The sequence below is a fragment of the Hyalella azteca genome, unplaced genomic scaffold (assembly GCF_000764305.2).
Source record: "Hyalella azteca isolate HAZT.00-mixed unplaced genomic scaffold, Hazt_2.0.2 contig15593, whole genome shotgun sequence".
Classification (NCBI taxonomy): domain Eukaryota; kingdom Metazoa; phylum Arthropoda; class Malacostraca; order Amphipoda; family Hyalellidae; genus Hyalella; species Hyalella azteca.
Window position 1 is genome coordinate 105,106 of NW_025945436.1, and position 27,431 is coordinate 132,536.

The 27,431-nt window shown below is 37.6% G+C and overlaps 1 protein-coding gene across 1 annotated transcript; it reads left to right on the forward strand.

Annotated features, from left to right (window-relative positions):
- The first annotated feature begins 4,211 nt into the window (after window positions 1-4,211).
- On the forward strand, window positions 4,212-27,036 carry LOC108673603. Its single transcript, XM_018161456.2, has 14 exons — window positions 4,212-4,277; window positions 21,055-21,198; window positions 21,959-22,015; window positions 22,204-22,462; window positions 22,683-22,797; window positions 23,041-23,173; window positions 23,350-23,483; window positions 23,757-23,970; window positions 24,402-24,590; window positions 24,812-24,954; window positions 25,362-25,539; window positions 25,827-25,924; window positions 26,342-26,447; window positions 26,679-27,036. The coding sequence occupies exons 1-14, from the start codon at window positions 4,212-4,214 to the stop codon at window positions 26,817-26,819; spliced, it is 1,977 nt and encodes a 658-aa protein (XP_018016945.2). The 3' UTR covers window positions 26,820-27,036.
- Window positions 27,037-27,431: the final 395 nt, after the last annotated feature.

Below are 27,431 nucleotides of genomic sequence, written 5' to 3' on the forward strand. Positions count from 1 at the left end.
TTCAAATATACGCATCACGGTTCATCTAAACAAAAATTTTATTTTGAAAATAATCGGCGAGCGCGCAATATTGTTATTGAAGTGATCGCTGTTTTTTGAGTGAAATTTTAATTTTTTAATAATATATGAACATATCAACAGATACGACACCAAGGTGTGCATTTCTCTAGGTTAATCAAACAGATATAATATGAATGTAATTACTATTAGTTGCACGCTGGTCCACGAATTATTCATAATAAATTAAAGGGCTGTGCCAAACGCTTAAACTTGAAGGGATAATTGATAAATATTTTCACATAATAAATATATATATTTGAATCAAAATTTTTTATTTAGTAATAAATACGGGATAACTTATATAAATTCTATCCTGTTTATTTGAGAGATATATTCAATGTCTACAATTTATTTTATACATTTGTTTGTATTGAGGCAGCACTGAACGAAACTGCATGTGAACGAGGGCTACGGAGCAAGCCCGTGGTGGGGTTGGGGTCAAGCCGACTGCCTTCTCTCAGCCCAGCCAGGCTACAGCGGTCTTTTAGTCTGCTTATCTCATTCAGTTGGGAAATGAAGGAAAAAAATTATTATCGCAGCAATTTACCTGGTTTTATTGCTACTTCTAGCTTCATGTTAGTAATTTTTGTTAACGTTTATTGTCATTGAATTTCTTTACAAGAATTGTTCAATGTTTTCATCAGGTTCAATGATTTGCAAAATCAACCCCTTAACAAAAGTTAGCTTAAAGTTCACAGTTTGATGTATAAATGCGATAAAAAGTACGCAAATTGTGACCTAATTTGGCGTGTCCTGAGGGGAACGGGACCATAAAAATCATATAAGTAAGAATTGATAGATTAAGCGACAACGTAAAAGCTTTGAAAGCTTTTTTCTTCGCTCCATCACCATGTCCAACAGCGTTAAGTCTGCTTCTTTGCTCTTAAGACCTAATCTGAAAACTGAATACTAATTTTAGCCTCAAATAATTTGTGAACGCGATCTTCGTGAGGGTAATTAACGTGTTGCATTAACAACAGCCTTTTTATTTTTTATGAATAATTTGCATGCCAGCGTAAAATTAATTTTAATTATATTCATGTTATATCTGTATTATTAAATTAGAAAAATACATTACATTTGACTTTGGACTTTCATGAGAGGCCAGCGAAGACTGGAAATTATTACTCGCTGGACTTGCAGTCCTCTTACCTCTAGAGGAAATCCCGGGAGAGCTAGCGGCAATAACAAGAAAACTCGCTAGGACTGCTGCCGGGCTATTTAATGAATTTAATTGAAAATATTTTCAAGACTGGTTAAAGTAATAACTCAGGATATCATTGAACACTTGAATGTAATGGTAAAGAAAAAACATAGTATATTCGGCAAAGGTTATTTTTTGCAGTTTTAAGTGCAAAAAATAAGCTTCAATCAACAGGGTGCTTTATTATTCTTCTCTGGCTTTCAGACAATAACTTCAGTCTTCAGTCGTGAAATCCATACAGTCCATCTCATGTCCTCTAAACTATACATTTTCAATTCTTATCAAATTCAGGCACACTTTGGTGGATTAACAAAATCATGTACAGGAAATATTTTCACTTTAATATCATTTTTTAATTCATCTTTTTATTATAGAGCTCTGTTGTAAGTATACATACGAGTAAGTTGATATCGCTAACCATCTCCAACTTTTAATCCTTCTAAAAAGTAATACAAACCTGCGTAAAATTCGAACATATTAAAATTAGTCCAAAAATTTTTGAGCCATCCAACGACCAAGTTATTATATTTTTATTATAATCTACGATATTTGACTTGGATTAACTTGTTTGTCCTCATTTGACGATGATCTTGAAATGAAAATTTCATATATAAGCGATGGAAATGTCTATTAAGTAATCGCACAGGCACATAGCAATGTAGTACATATTCGAATCGATCTTCGGCGTAAAACTTTAGGATATCCTCATATTAGAGAACAAACAAATTACATGACATGCCTCTGTAAGCCATTCACAAATTGATGACATGCCTACATCGTACAAACAAAATAAATGATATGCCTATGACATGCCCAAGCCCCAAAATCTAATGTTTCATAACAAAGGTACTACTAAATATCAAAAAGTAATTAGTTGTCTTAATTTTATTAATTCAAATGGTGCGGCTCTATATAAAAGGAGCCTTCTCTTCACTCTCCATCACCGCAATAACTTTTGTTTGCACTATCGTACCTAACAATCAAGGTTACGATTCTTTCTACAACTATCTTTCAAATCTGAAACGTATGAAAACCCCAAACTTAGTTAAAAGAATTAATAGAAACCGAATACTTTCCTATTTGAGCTCTTATTTGTAAAACACGTAATAATCCATTATAAATTATCATGAAAATTCAGTTTTGATGCCTGAGTTCTGAAAATCAATATAAGCGAACAAAAGAAGTCGATTCGTCAAAAATTTGGATGTAGTTCATTTAGTATTGAAGATAATAATTGTTCTGGTAATTTAACATATTGCACGCCAATTTGATAATGCCAAAATTAGGGTTTACTTACGTAACACGTAACTTTTTTGTCGGAAGTACAAAAAGTTACGAAGTTTTGATAATACGGCCCCAGGACATCTATGAACCGAGCGGAATGATTCATACGTAATGCGGACGGCAGAATGTGGATCTTGTCCACCAGCAGCCAGCTCTTCAAGTCAAGGAGAATTCAAGGCTGATCGTAAATTACATCATCCGATGAATGATAATAAGTGGAGTTATCTCGGTCGACGGTTCGTCCAACGTCGCTAAGCAATGAACGAAAAATTACGCTGAACAGTCACTTCAAAGTTAAGCCACATAACGTTAGCCGAAAGCAGAAAAATGTGAAATTTTACTTCATTCTGAAACAATGTTAAACAGTTTGAGGTAAAGTAGAAGTAACAATTTAAATTGGTGCAGATTGCATTTGGGTAAAATTTCGTGAGACGAATGGAACGTAAAAAATATATTTACGAATTGCAGTTTCGAGAAGGAGAAACAATGTTCCATGTTAATAAAAGGAAGAATAGGTAGAATGAATTTATATAGGTATTTGATTTCGCAGAGCTGGTGGAATTTGATTTAGAAGCACGAAAGTGAGTACTTTGAATAAAAATATAACTCAGTACTCACTGCAGTGAGTGACAGAGAGCGCATTTTCTCGTCGACGAAAACTTGAGGTCACGGACAGACGGACGGACAGACAGACAGACAGACGGACAGACGGACATGGCGAGCACAATAGCGCATTTTTTCCATAAATGAGAAAATGCGCTAATAATGCCCACAGCGTCATTGGTTCGGTCAATGTAAGCATTCCTGTCATCTTACTGAAGATCCAAACTGTCAATTCGCTAGAATCCAAAAGGTCCTATGCCTTTGGCTGATCCCAATAGTCTTACTTAGCCGTCGTTCCTGTGATTTCTATAAGTTGGGTCGTCTAGAAGTACTCTGCTGACTCAACCAGAAGCTTGACTTGGTTTGGCCGATCATTCACTCACTAATACTCTGATCATTAGGAGGCGTTTAAGTCACTAATTCAGCTGCAACTGTTGACGTAATTCAGCTGCCAACGTCAACAGTTCAAAAGGTTGGTAATCCTTCAGAGGAATTTTGGATTGTATATAAAATTTACGGCAACCCAATATCACTGAACAAACTTCTACCAATCATCAGATTTTTACACATTTAACTAAAACAGTTTCTAAATTAATTCCCAGTTTAACTTCCATCGCCACCAAACTTCCGTTGCGCTTTATCAAGATACTGACGCTGACACCACGCCGAGTGCTTCGATCTCATATCGAGCGACCTTCTGAAGTTGCTAATGACTTGATCAACGGCTTTTTTTATATTTTCTAACTCAAACATGATCATTTGCTAGAGAGAAATCAGGTATTATATGATGCAAATTTATGGCAGATATAAGTTATTCATTCAACAACCGTTTAAAAATTAAGGAAATTAACAGCTGTGTAATTTCCTTGCGAAAATTCTACACTTTGTCAGTAGTCATAATGGCAATTTTTTAAATAAACAATTCTACATTAAATTCTAATACATGGCGAATAATGATGGTTTACTCAAGCATTTGGTGATAATTATGTTTTCCTTGTGGGATGACATCGCAAATATATTGATGCGATCAATTATACGTAGATATTTTACTTACAGATCCATGCAAGCAGGCGTAGCGGTTGCTGGTTTGCCCCGAGCGCGTTCGGAGCTGCCTCGAGCTCCCGGGGTTTGTAAATGACGGCAGGCACAGCGGCTGGGTAGCCAGTACACACGAATGTAAACAAATATACAAACTGTTTCGTAAATCTTTCGATTTATTGGTAAATTGATATTTTTATCTCCTTGTATCTGTTGGAATATTCATATCTCATTCTATTTGCGTGTCCTTAATGACACCAATAAGAAATAAAGATAAGACTCTTACATAAATTACGATCAATGATGCCTTCTTGTACGTTCTTGAACAAATGCAAACTCATGAGAAAGAATGTTGATGCATTGAAATAATTTCAAACTTTTTCAAGCAAGACTACAAGTACATATCACTTTGTCTTGATCAGCAAACAATACTTTGTCCAAAAGCCTTTTTTGGCGAATCTAAATGCGACAAAAATCTGTGCAAATTTTAATGAAATCGGATGGACTTTGTTCAGGTTCAAAAGACATTCTTTTCCATACTTCGATTATGATAGCAGAAAAGCGATCGTCAAAATAATACAAATAAAATCCTACTGCTGTCCCATCTGATCAATCACAACTCAATATATTACGCATGTTGGATCATGCAGTCTGAACGCTAGTTCAGATAAATAAATTTCTATCCTAATAGCGACGTATGTGCTGTCGGTTTCGTCGGCTAGCTAAATTTTTTAACCTAAAAGTGAAACAGTTTTCTGCAGAGACTTTCCGAAATCCTCCGGAACACTTTAAAAATTTATTGACGTGATTGACTTACCATTCTCAAAATAGAAGAAGTTACAGTTCTTTGTGCTGCTGAAAAGCCCACACTTGAGCTCGCTCTCAACATGCATGGTCTTGGACTGGCACGAGCTCTAAGTGCAATCGGTTCCTTTGCACTCAGCAATCCAGAAGAGAGCGAATGTTTTGTTTGAGTAATGGAGAAAGATTGCCAGCTGAATAAACTTCATGAAGATTATTGCCTCGAAAAAATATCAGATGCTAATAATGGTTCATCTATGATGCCGTGAGAATTCCATGAGGAGCTTCGTATTTGATAGAACGTGCGGTAAAAATGTGTATCGCCTGCACATTGTTTAATACTATTCGTTACAAAATTGCCTGGCCGGCGAGAAATTATTTACCGGAAATATAAAAGATATCTTAATTCACAAATAAAAATATATATTAATCTAATGATGTCGTTACTTCAATTTTAACTTTGCACTACGTTCCTGAGAGACTTTTGTTGATAATAAAAATCTTATTCATGGTGGCGTATTAGCTTGATATTTTTTTGCGACAATAACTTCCTCTAGTGGATCTTATACTGGGTTATCAAAACAGTCTCCTACCACAACATTTTCAAATTTTTATTTAATTCCATCAATATTTAGTGCAGAGAAAAATCCTCGAAAGATGATAAGAATTTGCAATGTTAGCATGCAACGACTCACAACCAACCTTCATCAGGTCAGCGCAAGTGAATGAAGCGATGCTGTTTGGCCGAGCCTCTTAAATGTCGGTCCAATCATCTAATTGAACGGTTCTTTGTTCGAGGGGCATTTCTCAGAACTCGTTCTCAGAATCAAATTCTTAGACTTATGAGTATATTTATTCTGAAAGTAGATCCTTGAGTATATTAGATGAGATGAGTATAGATCAATGGGTATATTTATTCTGAATGTAGATCAATGAGTATATTAGATGAGATGAGTATAGATCATTGAGTATATTTATTCTGAATGTTTTTCCAGGGAATTGCAAAGCTCTCCAGCATGTATCTCGTTTATAGAAGCCAAAGAATTGCCTATCTTTTTTTTGTATCTACCACAGTTATATCTACGCACAACTGTATTAATCCGTAACTTGTTCTCGCTTATGACATTCAAAATATTATCGTTCATTAGAAATGAATGTGAAGCAGATTAATTAACTCACTAGATACTTATCGTATTCGCGGAGCGAAGAAACATTCCACTAATATATAAAGCAAATAAATATATATACGTAAATAATGTGAGAAATTTAAATTGGCTTCTCTGCGACGTGTGGGACGAGCTTTGACGTCCAAATTCTTATTTATTAAATCTGCTACTACTGTTAACTCTCTTAACTTCACAATACTTTTGGTTTATTATGGTGAGAATACAATTAATCATGTAATGAGGAGTACGCTTGTGTTTGCAATTAATTTTATCCGAGAAACTCCAAACAATTTCACTCATGGTTTTTTCGTGTTATACGGTAAATTCGTCTTTTATTTTTTTATTTTTCTATAGAATCCAATGAACATCAAACAACCACGCAACACATTAATTTCATTATATTTATTGCGGGATGTAGTTTTCGTGCTTCTTCAAATTTTAAGTTCAATATAAAAATGTTCGAGCTTATGTTCAATTCTTACGGTATTTTAGTGTCATTTCAAGGCCAATTTTATTAGTTAGAAACACCTGGAGTCAAGTTAGCCACTTTAGCCTTCTGTCTGAAAACATTATTTATTCGTCGTCTATGCTATTCGTACCGAGACGCCATGTAACGAGTTTTTATCAATAAAAAAAGGAATATACATTCGCGATTGACAATAAATGTTCTTCACAAGGGTTTAATTGGTGTTGAAAGAAAATTCATTCTTGCATAGTTCAGTATATAATTTTATTTCACTTTTTTACGTGTGATTAAAAAGTCATGTCACAATGCAGTGACTTCTGGCCTCAAAATATAAGATTTATACATTATAATAATATTATACTAATATTTATTATATACTATATTTAGGATGAGAAAAAAGTAGTCGCTACGAAATTGAAATAAAAATCAAAGTGTGTATCATGGTAACTATTAAATAAAATCATGAACATGTAAATTTATATCACATATCTTTATGTAGGCTGGGGAGCATCATGAATTTTGAACTACATCATCATTTGAGAATTTAGCGGCCCACCTGACGGGTTCCAATAATTAGTTAACTTGATCTAGAATTTTTTATTCGAGTGTCATTAACGCTAGGAATGTCTGCTGTAGGTCCAGCAGTGCGTCGGCCGTAGGTCCAAAATCATCGACACAGGAATGTGCAATATCAACGTTGCCGGAATATGCAATATTCCGGCACCTAAATCGCAATCATAGTGAAGTTTAATCAAAAAACTTGAAAAAGAAATGTAAAAGGAGCATTTGTCACTAAAGTACAAGCAACAATATGAATAAATGACGACGAAGATTCGTTTTCGTCATCAAGCTGTTAGATATAGAATTTCAAATATTTTTTCGAAATTTTTTCTCAAATTTCTCTGTGTTCCTTATATCTAACCGAATCTAATTTCAATTTAAGTCTTTAAATGTTTTGGAAAATACATCTTTATTTGTATCCTCTAAAAAGGTGCAATGAAAAATTGATCCGATCACTTAACTGGTCAGTTCTTGCTGAAGAACCGATCACGGGGCACTCTAAATTTTATCTTCAAATGGAATTCTCCGTACCGACGGAATTTATAATTCGGACTTACGAACTCACAACAGCAGCACTGAAACTAGAAATTAAAGTTGGCTGAAATGCCGCTAGGGACAACCTCTCCCCGTCCATCGACTTAGGTATTAGCATTCAGGAAGGTTCCGTTCATCTGGGAGAACGCATTAAGTTTGCACACACATACTTCGCTGATTGGATATGTAGAAGTACGTTGAGCAACGGCTCCGTTCTCACCAGCCCGTATCTGAACAGGAATGCCCAAAAAACATAAATCGTTAAAACCGTCAAAATGTAAATGGGATACTTACTATTACATAATATGATAATCAGTGTCATAGACAAATTTGTACTATTACCTAAAAATGATGATCGGCGTAAGACATAAGTTATATCACTCCCTTATATTCACATTGGATCCATAGCTTGTTAAGAAGATAAAATGTTTCCCTCTCAGTTCATGACGAAAATTTGAAGAGAGTACAATCTGAAACTTTACCGTGCTAAATTATCCAGTTATTTGGCACATCTGCTGAACCTATACCTGTAATATCCGATCTCTCCTAAAAATCTTCAAATATGATTAGTTATATAAACAAATCAATAAACATGTCTATGCCGAGTAAACAATACAATCCTCGTAAACACAATTTTACTCTATAATATACGAACCGAACAAATCAATAAAAATATCGCGCGCAGTTAACGAAACTTAATTATATTATGACACACCTGAACGCTGAGGCTTGCAAGCGCAATACAATCACAATAATTGGCAATCTTCATAATTTCATATGAATTTATCCACACCGTAGTGGCATATATCCCCAGCAGACAACTGCATTATTGTGTCCCGTCAACTCGGGACACAATACTCCTCTGCTTATGTATGCACAATACTCACAATACGTCAACTCCTCTGCTTATGGCAGCAGAGGAACAGAGCGTGCGAAGGTACTGATGCTTACCGAACAGACCGAAACTGTTTAGTCTCAGGTCTTGCATTTATTACAATAGTTGTACGTCGCAGTTTTGTCGGATTGTGAACACTAATCAATATAATAACCTTTAATTTCAGAAGCTTTAGGAACACAATATAATACCCTGCTGATATCTATTTTTGAACCTGAAAGAAAAATCGAAAAAGAATTAATAGGGATGTATCTTAAAAATGAATTACTTTTTTTGAGCAGCAATGTTTGATACGTCGGTGTTTCTTTCTAACCCACCAACAAAATTTTAATTTGGTCGTCCACAGAATGCCTTAGTTTTGTCGTTTGTTTAATTTCATTGCCTTTCAATATGATCGATCCTAAGAGCAATATTTTAGATTGCAATCACTTTCTCAATACAAATCCATGTTTTGACTCCCCCAAATGTCGTTTTTCATTCCATTTGATCCACTAACCGAATCATGACTTTAATCGCGTCTGCATTGCAACCATTTGAAATCATATCACCGAACTCACAGAAATTTGACCTATTGCTAGAATTTTAAGTAGAGTTCCGTTCTCAGCCCGTATAATGTGAAGCGTAGGTACTCATATCACGAGGGGATATGAGCGTCCTTTGCCCTCATCTCCCTCGTATCTCCATGTCGCGTTTGCAAGGCAATGACGAGAACAAAGTGCAATAACGGAGGGCACATTGCCTGCGTTCACCATGCAATTAAATCGAATATTGCGGGCCGATGGCCTCGGTGCTTCAGTCCACTAAGTAAACAAGAAACATCGCAGCAATTGTTCAGCTGTATATTACTTACCTTACTAAATATTACATGCCTGCAACAAAATTTTAAAATCTGTTATAAATTGAAGGTACTAAAGGGCAATTTACGTTAATTTATTCAATCTTGAATTCAAATCAATGTTTCAATTTATTGCTTGGACAAAAATTCGTTGGTTGCACCATTTATTGTAAAATTCTAAACTCAAAGAAATCCAGTTTCTGGTGCATTACCGGGAAAGCATTGTTTCAGGTTCAATTGAAGGAAAGATTTTGCGTAATTAGATATTTTTAAGTCCATATAAAAATAAACCTATGTCCATTATTTAGACAGATTGAGCTTTCGATTAATTCGCGGCAGCCCTATGTTCAAGATGATATCCAGAAATCTCCTTCCCTGTTTCTGTAATAGGAATGTATCTGTAATTTAAAAATTATCTTCATATACTAACGTTGAGTCCTGACAGTCGGTATAGTTCTGTTGGACTAAGTGAACCATCACACGCGGAAAAACATTCCTGTTGTTGATAAGTAAAGTGAACTTCAGTATCAAAAATACTTGCCCTATAGTACGCTAACGATTTACTATTATATTCTCCTCGGCAAGGAGATAAACAACAAATTTCGGAAAACCTCTTTTTTTTACTACGTGCGAAAACATAATGTGTTCTTTGAATAAAACGCGCACCATATTGCGCATGGCGCCACCTTCCTAGGACTAATGGCCGCCACGTGGCGCGCAATTCAAATAAGTAAGTTCCCGCGCCGCACCCTTGAGTCCTGACAGTCAATAGTTCTGTTGGACTAAGTGAACCACCCCACGCGGAAAAACATTCCTGTTGTTAATAAGTAAAGTGAACTTCAGTATCAAAAACACTTGCCCTAGTACGCTAAACGATTTACTATTATATTCTCTCCGGCAAGGAGATAAACAACAAATTGTCGGAAAACCTCATCTCTTTATTACGTGCGAAAACATAATGTGTTCTTTGAATAAACAACCATGAACACAATGTTTGATCCAACCAAAATTTTTTCATCATTTTTTAACCGTTGTATTTACATTCAAATGAGACGATTATTACCCAGTTGTGCCCTCCATTCTGTAAATATTGTACTCGTATATACATTGTTAGGGTGCGCTCAGGAACATCGAGGTAGCATTGGAGAAACTAATACAACTTATTGTTTCTTGTGATTTTATTCTTCCATGGAATTTTATTTTAGTACAGTGAAAATTATGACATGGAAAAACCTAATTTTCAATGTCACTATAACGGCTGTACCGCACATTGACAGAATATAGACGGCGCCTACCTGGAATAGTTTGTTCAGAAAAAAATTGTGTCAAATGTCCGGCTTCATCGTGACACTTGATAGCCTCTTAAGCTTTTAGCCCGTCATAACTAGACTTAGAACACTGTGATTTAAATTAAACTTGTTTCTATTAACCTAATCAATACAAAAAGTGCATGCCTAGAACTAAATTAAAAGAGATAAATATCGAATCGAAATATCAATTTGTAGGTGGACAAATGCAGCTTAGTCACAAAGCCTTAGCTCATGTTTTTAGCTCATTTAGCGTGGAATAAGATTTTCAATGTAAACGGACGAGTTTACCGGGCGTGTTTGCTAATATACCTACGAGAGTTTCTAACTGCTTCACGGTTCAGCCCTGGACCCTGGCATTCCTAGCACCTACGCGCTAGGTGTAGCGCCGTAACGAGTTTACGGACTCATTTCAACTTTGGTCTTCGCCGCCGTCAACATCAGGCTCTCTGGCACTTACAAAAACACGACAGTTACAGCTCGCTTCATCCTCTCAAGCTTGCTATCAACGCAGGACTTTTGAAGCGGATTGCAGCGCAACTTGTTTGTTACTCTCTCGAGTTTTTTGATTAGAGAAGCCAGTGACCGTGTAAAACTTCCGAAGACCAAACAAATGTAGAAGCGATCGTTTCGAGTCGTGAGCCTGAAATAGCCAATACTCACATCCTGGAGGAACCTCGGAACGTAGTGAACTAAATTAGCGTCGAAATTCTTCCAGGTCTTGCACGTCTTTCTGACTTTATTACCTGCTTCCCGAAAGGTAACTTAAATTCTTTTCGTTTCCTTGCTTGGTCTGATTGAGTGCTAATTACGTCTCGCGGAAAAATGTTACCAGTAAGGTTGACCCATGACAATGACTACAGCGTAGACATACTTAGTAATTATTCAATGATGGCAAGCGAATAAAGATACCTTATTTATATAAATTATGTCAATTTTCCATAAATAAACACACATTATCAAAGTTTTTTATTGTTTTACTTGAGTTTTATTTATGTTACTTTGTAATTTCTACTGTGTGAATTTGTAGACATTTTCAGTTACAGTTCAATGCTCAGCTTATTTTTACTAATACAAATGGAAAATCTACTTGTATAATGAGAATGAGATTCTGGATTAGTTTTTATTCTTTATATATGCATTCCCTCTTTACAGCTCTGATGGATCCTGCATGTCAACCAATATTTATAATTCTTTTTTGGTCAATTTTCATTCGAGGAATGAAATATGTGCAGACACGTCTATAGAAGCACGTTTCTTTTTCATAATAACCCATTTATTATTGCCATCTTCCGATCTTATAGTCAAAGCCAAGGCAATTATAGAGTCTTCGTCGTCTTGGCACCAATCACGGCCATTGTAAAAAATCGTTAAAAACTATAATGAGGGGCTAATGCGTGGTAATTAAGCTTTGTTAATTAACTCTTGTTATTGAGACTGATTATGAGCTTTGACAATGTGGCTTCGACGGTCCATAACATTTCTTAATTAGATTTCGTTTTCGTAAAATTAATCAATCGAGATTATCCCGAGGTATTTTAACGTCGGGAAAAGAGACAGATATTAGCAGCGAATTTTGGCACGAGCTCTCGTTCTTTTGGCTATGAAAATAGATAATAAATTACGTTGATTTTTTAGTTATCGCCAATAGTGAATATCTTAGCATGTTGATGAATTACAAACATTGGTATATTTATACCAGGCTTGATATTAAACTTATTATTGGAATAATATGAAATTGTTGATATTATATTGAAATATTATTATTGCTATACATATTGTATATTACTTTTGTATTACGACCTAATATTATTATACTATATTCATATATATATATACAATATAATATATTAAATTAGGTAAAAATATAATAAATGTATATAATGTGCAAAGGTTGAATCAGCAAATGACTCATGGGGCCATTATTTCGTCATCAGACTCTCCTACATAAATTTCATAAATTTGCATTTAAGATGAAAACTAAATCCTAGTATTCCACACGAACCTCATACTGAACGCCTACATTAATGCATTTGAAAGTCGTATCGAGACCCGGCTCGAAAATCACGACATCAACGACATCAATTTCGTGATCTTGATGTCAGCCGCCAATTGGCGTGTTTACAGCAACGTGCATCGCAGCCTTAATTAATGGCGGGACAACTCCATTAATATTCGACGGGGAGAGCAACAAGCCAAATCCTTGTTCCTCCAAGTAACTGGGCTGTCTCAGCGCGCGTTGCCAGCCGCAGTCAACGATAATAATTACCGAGGTTAACGTCAAGCTTGAAGGAGGAATTTCAGGAACAATAATAATTATTGAGTTTACCCTCGAAATTGGCCGCACTTGAAGGAGGAATTGCAGAAACAATAATAATTATTGAGTTTACCCTCGAAATTGGCCGCACTTGAAGGAGGAATTGCAGAAACAATAATAATTATTGAGTTTACCCTCGAAATTGGCCGCACTTGAAGGAGGGATTTCTGGAACAATAAAAATTATCGAAGTTACCTTCAAAACTGTATGCACTTGAAGGAGGTTTTTCAGGAACAATAATTATTTATTAGCGAGGATATCCTCCAAATTGGATGCGCTAAATTAAAAAAAACGATGCAGTATTTACTACAGAATTACCCAATCAATTGGATTCTTAGGAATAATTTTCAAGCACGATAAAAATTCTAAAATTACTCCTCCAATAGAAGAAATGAAAGCTGTAGGAGAAAGAAGTCTTCGGCCATAGTGGTAAATCATTTCAAATTAAAACCGTTAGTTATTATGTAGAGGAAATGCATTCATAATTAGAGAATTATGATATGAACATGGGGAGATGAAATACGAGATTATTTAATATACCCTAGATACATTTATCAAAACCGTTGACCATGTAATACTTCATGCCATTCAAAATGCCCAAGAGAAAGAGATGAAATTATTGGGCGAAAGATGGTCAGGGGTCCAAGCAAATCGAAAATAGGGACTTTTCACTATTAAAAATAAGCTCTTGTTCTTAACTCGATAAAAATTTGGATTAGGGCAGTGATAGCAAAGTTAAGCTCCCTTAAACTTTCGAGTCATTGAAAAAGTTAGGTGGAATTGAAGTGAAACTTTGACGATAAAAGTTATTTGCGCGAACCCCACTCCACGATCAGCTGGCCAGTTTTACAACGTCACATTCTCATTCAGCCTTCTCCGATAAATGCGATTAAAGCTTTATTTCCTAATTCGCTTCATTTCTTCTGTACTGGAATGTTATCTAAGTTATCTGACTTATACGCTCCTAACAACATGAATATTATTTACCACAAAACGGCCGGTTATATCGCATTCAGTGATTGTTCAAATAAATATTGCTCAGTCAAGAAATTTTCCAACTCCTGTATTCCAGCATTATTGAATGACTTACCGAGTACACTATTTTGTAGTTTCCATATATACCATTATCATTATTTCTAATACTTTGAAACTAGAGTCCATTCATGGCATTTGCTTCCGAAAATTCTCCTCACTGCATCTACAGTTGATTTTTTTAGTTTTGCAAACCACGTCCCCGAGCTCCACGTCGTCTCATTCTCCCTCTGGCTGCCTATGGTTTGCGAATCATAATACTGAGGGATTATGGCAGCAGGTTTTGCCGTCACAGAGAGGCTTCTATAAGATAATAACGCTGTCGAGGGTGCCTAATATATTCCGTCACAATATTTCAGCTTTTTGCTGAAAACGGGAAGCTTATGGCCTAGTGGCGGAGGCCCGATAATCGATGAGCCTCGCGCAGCCCTCCAGGGCATTGTGTGTCTTTTCGCGCTCTGCTTACAATAAAAATACTCAACGAAAAACGCGAGCTTCCAACATTATCAGTGTTTGTGAAAAGGCAAGCTTTATTGTTTGTAATTTTCATTGGTGTCAGCACCTCCCTCGGCTTCAAATAAATGTGGTCACAATTTTCCCAGTGTTCTGCAAATTACTGTCAGGTCATATAAAATAAGATTAAACTCTCTGTTCAACAAACAATTTAGTTTTTTTATTGAAAAAAGCCTTCGTGTCCACTGACCAGGATATAAGTTTTTGGACATCGTTTGTCAACAGAATAATTGCATGGTTTACACTTTAAATGAAATTTTAATCGATATCAGCGTTGTTTTTTATCTATTTTTTTATTCAGCTATCGAATAACGTCACTTATAGAATAATTTGATCTTATGCATACCTCCTGAGATACAAATTCACAACAAGCTCACAAAAAATCGATCAAGATATTTGTCGCAAATAATCGAACTCGCATTTTTTCTGAGCACAATTTTCAAATGTCTTTAAACTTTATTTTATTAAATAAAAACGACTTGGCAATCGGCTTGTAGCACTACAGCAAACGAGCCTCAATTAAGCTAGCTAACCTATGCTGGAAATCTGGAAGCAATTAAAATCTAACAAGTATTTTCGCTTTAGTTCACAAGTAGTACATTTTGTGTCGCTTGCATGCATACCGGGACAGTTACAGCACCTCCCATAAACATATTTGCTGCTGTTAGGAACGTATTCCTCGGAAAAGAACACAGTTAAATTTTTGCAGAGCCGAGACACACATCGCTAAGAGTACCTCAATTATAGTGGCACTTTAGGGTACCATTGGGCGCTAGGGATTTATTTATCCAATTTCTTCTCGGGCTTAATTTCCACCTATTTCTTATAATTTTATTTCTTCGTAGGTTTAATTTCATTCCAATTCCTCTACTAGCAAATTCTTGGGGGTGTCTCACGAGCTTCAGGGCGTGTTTTTAAATGAATTCAAGGAATATGACGCTCCATTCATGCTCCTGGCGCTGTTAGTGAAGCTCATTTGCCAGGCAAGGTGCCGCATTGTGCAAGTAAATTAATCGTTCGTAAAGATTATTACTCCTTTCTTCCGAAAATGGGCTTTTAGGTTAGGTTAACGACTTTCCATTGTATATAGGCGTGTTTTTATGTCTTCTTCGATGCAGTGTATAATTCCAAACCCTGGCATTTTCACATTTTTTATTAATATTCATACTTGAATGAAAAGAGTCGGTAACAATGAATCTTCACCAATTTGGGAATGTCGTTCAAAAATAACATGAATTAAAGGAAAATTTGTTCCATTGTTTTTATATTTAATGCAAGATCTTCTTTTATTGTCCATTGTTTAGCGCTTTAATGAAAATGGTGGTATTGTAAGCGTATATTTGAGACATAAGGACGATTAAGATAAGATACATTTTTCCATTTCCCAGCGTCTCAGAACAGACTCAAGGCGTAAATTCACAGATATAAAAATGCGGGGCAGCACTAAAGGCCCTGTGTAATATCGCGTCAAGTTTACTGAACAAAGAAGTTTGTGATACGGACCGAGAATGGACCCGATTGTTTACACTGGAACATTTTATAGCGATAGTTTTAGTTTCCCGCTGCCAAAGATTGGGTCTCGGTTGAGTTTTTAAAGGATTTGAACAATTGTGAAGAAATAATAGAAGAGCAATTGAACTTGAGATTTTCTGCTGGTCAACACAGGTATTGAAGGAGAAGTTTTGAGAGAGCAAAGGTTCTTTTGCCAGCCCTACCTTTCTTCACCTTCGGCTTCTGTAGTGAAAATATAAGGTCTGTTAGGTCTGTTAGTGATCAAATGTAGATCATTTTTCATAACTCCAATTCATACTGACACCATTCCTAAAATGTTCGATGAATGACATTTGGCCTTATCGAGAAATTATTGCATTTTTATTGCATTCTTCACTAAATTGAAATAATTTAGACAAAATTCTAAATTAGCCACCGATCACAACACAATTTTCATCTTTTGATCATTCTGATTAAACTGCCTCTTCATTTTTTTCCATCATGCAAATCCTATAGTTTGAAAAAAATATCTCCGTCTTGCCATGTACAATGCACATGTCACGGCAGGCGCTGCAAACAAAAGCTGTGTCACGCTCTTCCTTCTGTAGGCTTTGCATTTAATCTTGACGCATGACGCTCCTCGAGGCGTGTCTAGGCACGACTAAGCTGTAAGATTAATGGAATTTCTCAGCGAGCTTCAGTACAATTTGCACAATAAAATTCATGTCTCTCTCTCTCTCTGCCTTGGAGTTATTCTCTTTGCTTCATAATGACAAGAACTATGACAGTTCACAACAATCATAGGAAACCTCCATGACATAATTGTATCACTGGGATATCATATTTTAGGTCATTAAACTATCAATTGATCACAGTTAACTGCTAAGGTTTAAAGTGTTATTCTGAACAGAAAAATAAATAAATTAGCGGGTGCTTCAGCTAACAGAAATTAAATCTCTTAAAAAATAATGCGTTTATTCATCATAGTTATTACGGCATCTATTTGCCACAATAATAGCAGAGTGGTACTATTCATGACCAAGTTCAAGCAACCATTTAGTATTTCCAATATTTCTTACGTTACCTGTTGTTTCAGAATGAAATTTCTACTCGTGCAATTGCTACTAAATTTGGCAGATCATTTGCTCCGCCGACCTGATGACTGATAATTCATCGCACCATCATTTATTTGTGTGTCATTTAATAATATTCACATCATTATACAGTAGAAATATTAGCATTTATTCATAACCGTAGAGTTCTCTCTATCCGTTCTATTGGTTGCTAGACTTTCTCTTTCAAGGTTTATTATATTTGTTGTATTAATAATTTCTCAACATGTTGTTTAAGTTTGAATTTGTTTCATAAAAATTGTTCCGTCTTCATATTTGCACTTGTTTCAAATCCTCGACATTACTGCCCTAAATACCCGTTAGTTCTGTGATCGTTAGCAGCGCGGAGCATGACGCGTTGAACACGAGGATCGTGGAGTGTAGCGCGTGAAGTATAGCGCGTGGAGTGTAGCGCGTGGAGTATAACGCGTGGAGTGTAGCGCGTGAAGTATAGCGCGTGAAGTGTAGCGCGTGGAGTATAGCGCGTGAAGTATAGCGCGTGAAGTATAGCGCGTGGAGTGTAGCGCGTGAGTGTAGCGCGTTAAGTATAGCGCGTGAAGTGTAGCGCGTGATGTATAGCGCGTGAAGTATAGCGCGTGGAGTATAGCGCGTGGAGTATAATGCGTGGAGTGTAACGCTTGAAGTGTAGCGCGTGAAGTATAGCGCGTGAAGTGTAGCGCGTGATGTATAGCACGTGAAGTATAGCGCGTGGAGTATAGCGCGTGGAGTGTAGCGCGTGGAGTATAACGCGTGGAGTGTAGCGCGTGAAGTATAGCGCGTGAAGTGTAGCGCGTGATGTATAGCGCATGAAGTATAGCGCGTGGAGCATAGCGCGTGGAGTATAACGCGTGAAGTGTAGCGCGTGATGTATAGCGCGTGAAGTATAGCGCGTGGAGTATAGCGCGTGGAGTATAACGCGTGAAGTGTAGCGCGTGAAGTGCAGCGCGTGGAACGCACCGCGGATGAGTGCCTCCGGTCACGCGTGTCGTCGCCGTGAAGAATGGCAGCATAAATCACAAGACCTGAACCAGGGTCACACTTACGGCTCCCGCGCATATGAGTGGCAACACTGAACTATAATACGCATGGGCATGACACTGCAACCTAATGGCAGTAAATCCTAACCTTAGTGCAACTTACTTGCAGGTCAAAGAACCTCTATGCTTTATCTACAGTATAGCAACCGGACATGCATAACATAGCTTTGTTATAGCCGATTGCAATTTTCGATTTAATTCCATTTATATTCGCCGGAAAACGAATTAAAAAATATCGTGAAAGTTGGATTTTAGGGCGATGCTGTATATCTAATAACGCGACTCAGGTCCAGCCAGCTACCTCATCTAAGCAGCGCTCTACTACGCAAACATCATCATAAATGTCCAGATTCACGGCAGGCGACCACAAATGGTCATACTGCTTTTACTGTGATGATCATAAATCTACCGTTAAACTCTGTCTGTGACCCAAATAAAAAACAAAGGCGGTTCCTAGGTGGCCGATGAATGACCGACCCTTCTCTACCGTCACTCCAGAAGTAAACTGAAGGACATATTTTATTCTCTGATCTACATGGTCCTACTGAACGCAGATCTACGCGAAACTGAAGTTTTTGTTTCACCATCTTTGCTTCATAACGTTTCAAATGTGCCCAATGAAACGAAGAGTCGAGTATAAAAAAAACAATGCAACGACAATTAGAAGTGGAAGCCAGAATAAGCAAGAAAGTCAGGCAACAGCAATGGGCAGAATAGTTTATTTTGTGTAATTTTATACTTAATTACTTTAGCGTTTGTCTAGTTTTCATTCGATGTAGATCTACTCTTGTTCATTTTTTTTTTATTTCATGTTTTAAATTTTCTTGAACAATAGAAATATATTTTCAAATACATCATAACATCCATCAAAAAGTGTAAGATGGCAGAGAAATTAATTTTTTCAATAAAAGATTAGTTTTTATTCAATACAGATTATCCCGAGCAGTGAAATCCCCTAACTTCCTCCTCTCAGAAGCTGCTAATCCCAGTACCTTGGTCAGAGCTGCCCATGAGATGTGCGACCAGGAAACCGTCAACCGGCCACATAGACTTCGATTCATCGACCGTTTCATCGAGCCCTTTAATTGATTGCCTCGATCTTATGACAATAATATTTCCACCGCAAGTCAATCGAGAAACGTTATTAGGCTTCAAATAAACAAGCCGTAATCACGGGCTATTTCTCTTCAAAACGACCGAGGCTAGCGAGCGTGTAGCCCCAAACGAGCTGAGCGCCGGCCCCGGCCAGGCGAGCTCTACATGGGCCCCGCAATATACCCTGACAGTCGGATGGGCGTTTCTTTATCAGGCGGATATCGAGAGCGCTCACGGCCTCCGTTCCTTTATGAGGCTTTTGGCGCAGACACAAACTCCAGATTTCCACCCCGGGAAATAAACTCTAACCTTTTGCCACCAAGGCACTCGTAAAAAATATCTGTTTTTTAGTTGCTTTGTTCATGATGCGCCGTGTACTCGATTAGCGATTTATGTTATTAGTTAATAATCGGGACAATTTCGGCCGAGATGTATAATTATTTCTTGCGATGTGCAGTCAGTTATCGAAAGAGATTTATTGTTCGTCGCGTGCGGGATACTTACTTTTTACTAGAGATTTATGATCTCTGTAGAAAATTAAAACTCGTCTGTTTCTTTTCGACGTATTTTGGGCATCTTCATCTACCAGCTGTTTTCAAAATTAAAGATATAATTTAATAAACAAGAATTTTTGTATGTACAACGTCTCTATCGTATGCATGTCGACGTCTTTTGTATGTACAACGTCTTATATCTTCCCATTAGCCAATATCAGATCTGCCAATTTATCAATAAATTTCATTTTTAAGTTAAATAATATTTCGAAATCCAAAAACGAGACAATCGAACAGCTCGAACACTTAACACATGTGGTAGCAACTAATGTTTCAGGGTCCAATAATTGTGTTCGTGGGCGTTGGACACTCGCCAAGGCACAGCACAGCCACTGGAAGGCCAATTGCAACAATGGCTTCAATATTGCAGAGCACATCTCGCTCATGACCTACACCTGTACCAATAATTATATTATAAAAGCGCAGGCGGGTCAATACAGATTATTGACGGATTATTTCGGTCAATACAGATTATTGACCGAAATTTTTTAAATGAATTGGCGAGAACATAATTAAATTCACAAAGCTGAAAATCTTCGCTATATGGCCAACTATAGTTATCATTTAGCGAATAATGCATTATGTGACTTCTAAGTAATCATTATGTGACTATGTATATGATGCATCCGTGTAATCGATTCTCTTTATCGATCTTTTCCACTTCTTACTGAAGCTGAATGTTCTTGCTTGACTGATTTTTTGATACTCTGAAAATCAAGATAAATTGAGTTGGGTTCATTTGAGGAAGCACATCCCTATTCAGCGAAATAGTAACTCAGGAAGCCAATGAAAGCAAAAATGCGTAACAAACTAATCTGGGCTCGTCTTCAGAGAGGAACCCCTGAACCACAGAACCAATAAATGTAAACTTGTCAAGTATTCAAATAGATAACTTTCGTTGTGCGAGTCTAAGTAGATAGATGATCGATGCTGTGCTCATCACTTGTCAACGCTGCGTCCAATTTAGTGGGCTAGGCTAGTGCAAGCAGGGTGAAGTTTCGTATGTTGCGCAGCTAATATTTATGTCTGGCTGAAGCCGCCATAATACTTACTAATTGTGTTTTGGTGCGTGTCAAGTAATTTGCCGTATCTAACGCCATCTCACCAGTATTAGCTTGGTTTACCTTTATCCTTGACAATTTGCCGCAGATATCCCCTGGCTTCACTGAGGATATGAACATGTCTAAGAACGTGTCAGTCGAGAAGTCCGTGGAAGTTAGTGTCACCAACGTAGTAAATTTGCTCAAATTCTTTAGAAACAATACGTATACTGCTTCAACTCACAATGATGACGTGAGTATTACCGATTTTTGTGAGACTTCGCATTGTTGGTAGTAAGCCTTTTCTTTTGAATACATCGTACTTGTGAGGTGTTATAGACGCATTAACGATCATGATGCATGATGATAAAATGTAATGGTCGTTCGATTTCCGATAGCGCTCAAGTGGTTCAGAGGTAGTATGCATTTGATTGAATTGCGTTTGAAGCAGTGAAGTATCATTTATCGTGCATAGGCATTTATACTAGACCTTGCTTGAAGTATTGATTCGGAAGTTGTGAAGGTTATCTAATGCATTTCAGGGTTAGAATTGTAATATACTTATTGCTTCTGTTAATAGCTTACATGAACTCTCGAAGCTTACATGAACTCTTAAATGTTCATTCGAAGCATTTTAAGTTAATGATAAATTAGCGATAACGGCCGAATTTTCTCTTTCAAGAGCGCGGTAATGATTTATAAGCTTTCATTTAAAAATTGAATTAGCACATGATAATTTCCACACCGTACGGTTTTGGCGGACTTCGCGATTTCAGTTCAAAACGCATATGGTTTGTTGATGAGATACTGTTGTGAACCAGTACCAAGATATGCAAATCAGTACGAAAACTGTCTAGTTCTACATGTAATGTAACTACGGAGTACGGACTGGCATTCGATACGTTAACGTATAAGCTATGCAGCCTGCGGGCTAGCTCTTGAAAAGTGGAAGGCTCGTATAAATTCTAGCTCACGAATTCTACTCTATATAATTAGATTCAATTTTATTACAGCACACGAAGATCCTCAACGTCGTTGAACGGATGTGGGCTATGGACTACAAATACATGGTAAAATGTTCCCTTCCTATTTCATACCCAAGTCTTGTGATTTTCGCTCAGAACTGAAATATTAAAGGCTCCAGTCCATTGGCTTGAATTGAATTGAAGTCAATATGTTTGTGCAATGAGTAGAGGAACATAGTTATATTTATGGCAAGTCATGATTTGTAGTAGATTAAGAACCTTCATCCCTTCAGACAATAGACAACACTGGGGGAGTGTATTGCGATACCTATCCTAAAACCTTGTTCGTCCCGGACCGAATGATGTCCACCACACTTATACAAGAAGGAGTCCGCGTTTACTCCAGTGAGAGTCTCAAGGTTGATCCCCACTGCAGTGATCTGGTTCCTGATTGTGGTCAGAGCCATGAGTCTGCATTGGCCGGCATCGTAGCTCAGCACCAGCAAGTTGATGAGACGGTCTCTACAGATTTTTCCGGCATAGATATATCTGGTAAATGAAAAAATGTCATCGGCGATATCCCCCAATACTTGAATTAAATACTCCTTATGGAATGTGTTCCATCTTGACCGAAAATCAGTAATTGGATTGCACGTCTGGCAACAATTACAATACGAGTAGCCTTTAGCAGAATTTATCTACTTCAGCCTAGTTAGGCATTTGACCTAGAGACCAGTTTGTCATACAATTTGAATAGCCTCTGATAACGCAGACACGGAGCAGCGATCGCAGGAGTTGATGAAGCACCTGGAAGTTGCCAAGTATGGACGAAGCCGGAACCGCTTCGCTGTTCCAGTAATCATGTGCGACGCAAAGTATATTGCTCGGTATGTTAACAGAAGAGTGTGCCATTCTAGGACTAAGTCTAGAATTAACGGAGTAGGGTTCATATGCAATGAAAGAGGTTCATATAAAGCTGCATGCAAGCTACTTCCTGAGAACTGGCGATCCTTGCAGATTTCATCAATTTTTGATATACGTTGTGTTAGAGCGCAGTTCATAGTCCAGATTACTTTTATAAAACCTGTTTTGAGTTAGTTGGGCATCTCTCTACCAAATTCGTATTTCAGATCTTCAACAGTCCCTCTGGCCAAAGAAGTCATTTACCGCATGGGTATCGATGTGCTGGACTCCGTAATTAAATCTTTGACCAATTTTACTCTCCCTGAATTTTCACTATTAAAAGACAACTTTGGCCTCGCAGTAAGTTCTATCAATTTTACTAAAGCATAGCAAGTTGATCCTAGAAAAATCCTCAACCGACATCTTTCAAAACATAATTCAGACTGACTTAAAAGTTGTCATAAAAGAAATTATTTATCGGACAGAAGTTACATCAATGAAACTCGTGTTTACCATTCTTTTTCGACATTCTCAAGGAATCGAAATACAGGGAAAATGTTGACTTCTTTTCCCGAGGGAAAGCGGCTGACGCAGCGATGCTTAAGAAGTTTCGCATCACGGCTATCTTTGACCTGATGATCGAAGATCAGAAAGTAAAATACTACACATAGTAAGTAATCGGAAGTACAATTGTCTTGAAATTGATCTTCATTTCGCATCTAAAATGGTTGAAAATTTTGAGATGTATTATAAATTCCATGTAACGAAATCATGGGTTCAGACGTACAAAATTTGTACTTGACTAGGAATATGAGTAGGAGATGCTGCCTGGTTTCTGGTTCTACTTAACCGCAACTCTTTTTCTAGAGGGTGCTTTGAAATGTCGTTGAATTGTCATCGGCTAAGATAAATAGATCGAATTATTAGTGTGCCTACCCAACAGCTGCTCCTCTTCAGAAAAAGCAGAGGGCGAGACTGAATACTCAGATTTTGCCCTGAACTCTGTTCCGTATCCCGGCTGCGAGTTCTTCAGTAACTTCAGGGAGACGCAATGGAAAGCGGAGTATCTTCGTTTTGACTGGAGAGCCGAGGAAGTCAATGCGGAGTTGTCGGTGAATGAAGCGGTTCACCCATCGAGCAGTGATCAGAATTACAAAGTAAATGGAGATTCCGAAGTATGCATTTCAGATCGGGTAACTGAGTGGTCCAAAGCAGAAAACGGTTGAGGTTCCGAATCAGCAAATGGTTGTGAAATTTTTGGTCGAAACGGCCAAGCTAACCAGGTTGTCAACTATAAAAAAGAGACCAAAATATCTAGGTCATTAAGTCGCCACCATCAAACGTGTCCTGCAGTTGTAAACCGTAATTTAGGCATCCTATCGGATTAGTTAGGAATCCTAGTTGACAAAGATTCAAAACGGTTTTCTATTCCACACCATAAGCAACATGAAACTTCTTGTACTATCTCCTTAGCTCTGAATGTTGATCGATTGGACTTAATCCTGAAATGACGTGAACACATTTTCCTCTACAGTTTCAATTCACTGTATTACAAGTTACTTAACATTTGAACGTTATTTCCCCTCAGAGCTGGGATCTTTGCAAGCTGACCAAAAGGTACCTGCAGTACATGCTGACTTACATCACAGGCGACACGGCCAAGGGTATGCTCGTGCACTGCATCTCAGGCTGGGACAGGACGCCGCTCTTCGTTTCTCTGATGCGCGTCTCCCTATGGGCCGATGGTGTTATCCACAGGTCTCTGGACGCGGCGCAGGTAAACCTTTATGAAAAATACTGAAAACAAATTTCAACAGAGGGATCCCTGCAACAAACGGAAACGGCTTGAATTCACTTCCAGGATAATGCGATACTGAGCACTGACATTCATCAGTTAGGCATTGTATACGTGCATGTAGAAGGATTAGTTTCTTTCTCTCGAGTGACTATTGTGGAATTGTTAATAGCGTAATGCTCTTTCCGAGTTAAATTGTTCAGATGCTGTACTTCACTCTGGCCTACGACTGGATGTTCTTCAGTCATCAGCTAGAGAACAGAGTTCAAAAAGCTGAAGATATCATGCTGTTTTGCTTCTACTTCCTCAAATTTGTTAAGGGAGAGAATTACAACACTCGGTCCAGGCAAGTCTTCTAAGGCGTGGAATAAGTCGTTTAGCGAGTTGTCATAACAATATCCATAATTTCCTTCCATAACAATTTCCTTCATAATTATGAAGGCGATTTCGAAACATCTCGGAAATCATTCACTCCTTTCTTGAATGGTACCATCTTCATTTTCCTTATTGACGATTCTTGATCCTCCACAATAGAATTTAAAAATTGGCAAACTGATGTGTTTAATTCCTTGGATTTTAACCAAACCGTCACCCATTTCTTGTACTTTCTTGCGCATTCCCTTTCTTGTGTTTGCGCGATTCATTCAATTTTTGTACTTTAGCCATTAATATCATTTCGTGTTCGCGCGCATTGAATTTCACGAATCTGCGGCCGCCATTCACAGCAATACGCGTTACTTTCCCTCCCCCCAGCGACTTCGGTTGGACGGACCCAAAAGATGACGAGAACCATAAACGTCAGCACATGGAGGAAGATTTCAAGACTCTAGACGAAGAGCAGATCACCGAGCTTAACGACGCTATGAAGGAGAACCCGAATAGAGACGAATCAGACCTTCTAAATATGTCGAATGACTCGAAGGCGAACTCGGTAGCCATTGTTTGAAACTATTTACAGAATTCGTTATATACAAAATTGGTTCGCTTGGTTTTTTCTTCAGATGAAAAAAAAATTTAGTTCGAAAAGAGTGACGCATTTGGATTAGCTGACCCGGTCTGCAACTTTTGATATCGAGCAGAAGTAGATAACACACGGTCGCACGTATTTCACCATGCGCCTAAATAAGTTTCAATAAGTTGATATTCGTGTTATGCTATACTAAACAACTTGTTGAGACTGGAATTAACATTGAGCTTACTTGGTTGTTGAATTTCCAGAGCGTCTCGTCAAACGAGTTTGAGATGGTTAGTACAAAAATGGTAAAAACCCTCCCCTCGAGGCTGTCGCCAGGATCTGCTCTTAAGAAGATGGGACTGTAAGTACTGCAGTACAATCGCTACCACTAATGAACTCTATATTTTGCCATGCTAACTGTGATGAACTTCAGCAAACTATGTTCATAATATTTTTAATATCCGGCCTTTTCAGTTATGAAAATATAATAAACCATATTGTGTTCAGATCATATTAACCTAATTCATACCGTAGCAGTTTGCTTGCACTCTATCATTGCATCAGCTTTTAATAGATGCAGCGCGCAAAGGTAATGACCGTTTGCAAATTCATCCCAGTGCATCCCAAAAATTATGGATTATTTTGTAGTTCATGTACCGTGAACTTGTTGCAGTGATAAGAAAAAGTCTCATGATCCACTGCGCTGGTCTTTGGTCCTAGCTTGATTTAAAATGAAAGTAACCCCGTGTGAAATGTGACATTCGTTTGAAAATTCCAGGTCGTCTCCTCACGACAACCCGGGGGAATACATGGCTGGCCTGGAGGGTACTAGTTACACAGATTCGCGTAGAAAGATGTTCGACCGATACCGCCGAATTTCCGAAGTGAGCTGCAATGCAGATTACTCCAGATTTGATGATTTAGACCATTTTTTTAATAATGCTCACACTTACAAAATTCATGTCGCATGCTACTTTTTTTGTGTGGAGAACCAATTCACGGCAACGCTATTGCAATGAACACGGTTTAAATTAACGTGTTCGTTTAACTTCTGTATGACGACTAAGTTGAAAGCAATTCTCAATAGTACCAGTTTAAATTCTTGTTTTTTTTAGATCCGCAAGATATTCTTCATCGCTGTCAATGAAGGTTACGAGTTGAAGAAGCGCACCGATGAGGCCGCGTCTAAGTTCACCTCCACCCTCCTTGACTACGCTCGTCCGCATTTAGCCCAATTTTGGGGCGAACAGCTTTGATAATCACGGCGCTAACTCTTCAATTTGAATAACAAATATTACAAGGTGGCGTTGACAAAATTGAGTGAAATATGAGGACGGTTATATATTGAAAATTTTAGCTATTTCTGGATCGTGATGGTAGAGAATAGCACTTATCCTAAACCCTTTAATGGTATTGGTTAACACGATAATTTTAAGTGTATTTTGTTGATGTTCAATAAAGATTTGGAATTTATTTTAATTCCAAAACCTTTGAATTAAGAAACCGTAATTCTATATTCTATAAGCTTGCAATCAGGCTAAAACCATTAGGAACTGCCCTCGCTAACTCACTTTTCCAGATCTTGTGAAATTAATTTATGACTCTGCATGAGCTTTCGGACGCGATTACAAGAAATTTCTAGATGTACAAGAATCGTGCCTTTTGTTACTTAGTGGTCAGAAGCTGTATAAAAATGTTTAGGAAGGCTCTGGGCAAATTTCTAGATTTGTCGCAGCATTCTCTTGAACGGTCTCTCGTCCCACCCAATCATTGTTACGCAATCCTGATTTAAACACTTTCTAAAATCTCCTAAATTCTCTTAAGTATTTGAAAAAATGCCAGGTACTTCATGATTAAAACGCCCGACT

Coding starts and splice junctions, on each gene's coding strand:
- LOC108673603 (XM_018161456.2), top strand. CDS start 4,212: ATGCAAGCAGGCGTAGCGGTTGCTGGTTTGCCCCGAGCGCGTTCGGAG. Junction 21,199..21,958: donor CTTCAACTCACAATGATGAC/GTGAGTATTACC, acceptor ATTTTATTACAG/CACACGAAGATCCTCAACGT. Junction 22,798..23,040: donor GACGCAAAGTATATTGCTCG/GTATGTTAACAG, acceptor TTCGTATTTCAG/ATCTTCAACAGTCCCTCTGG.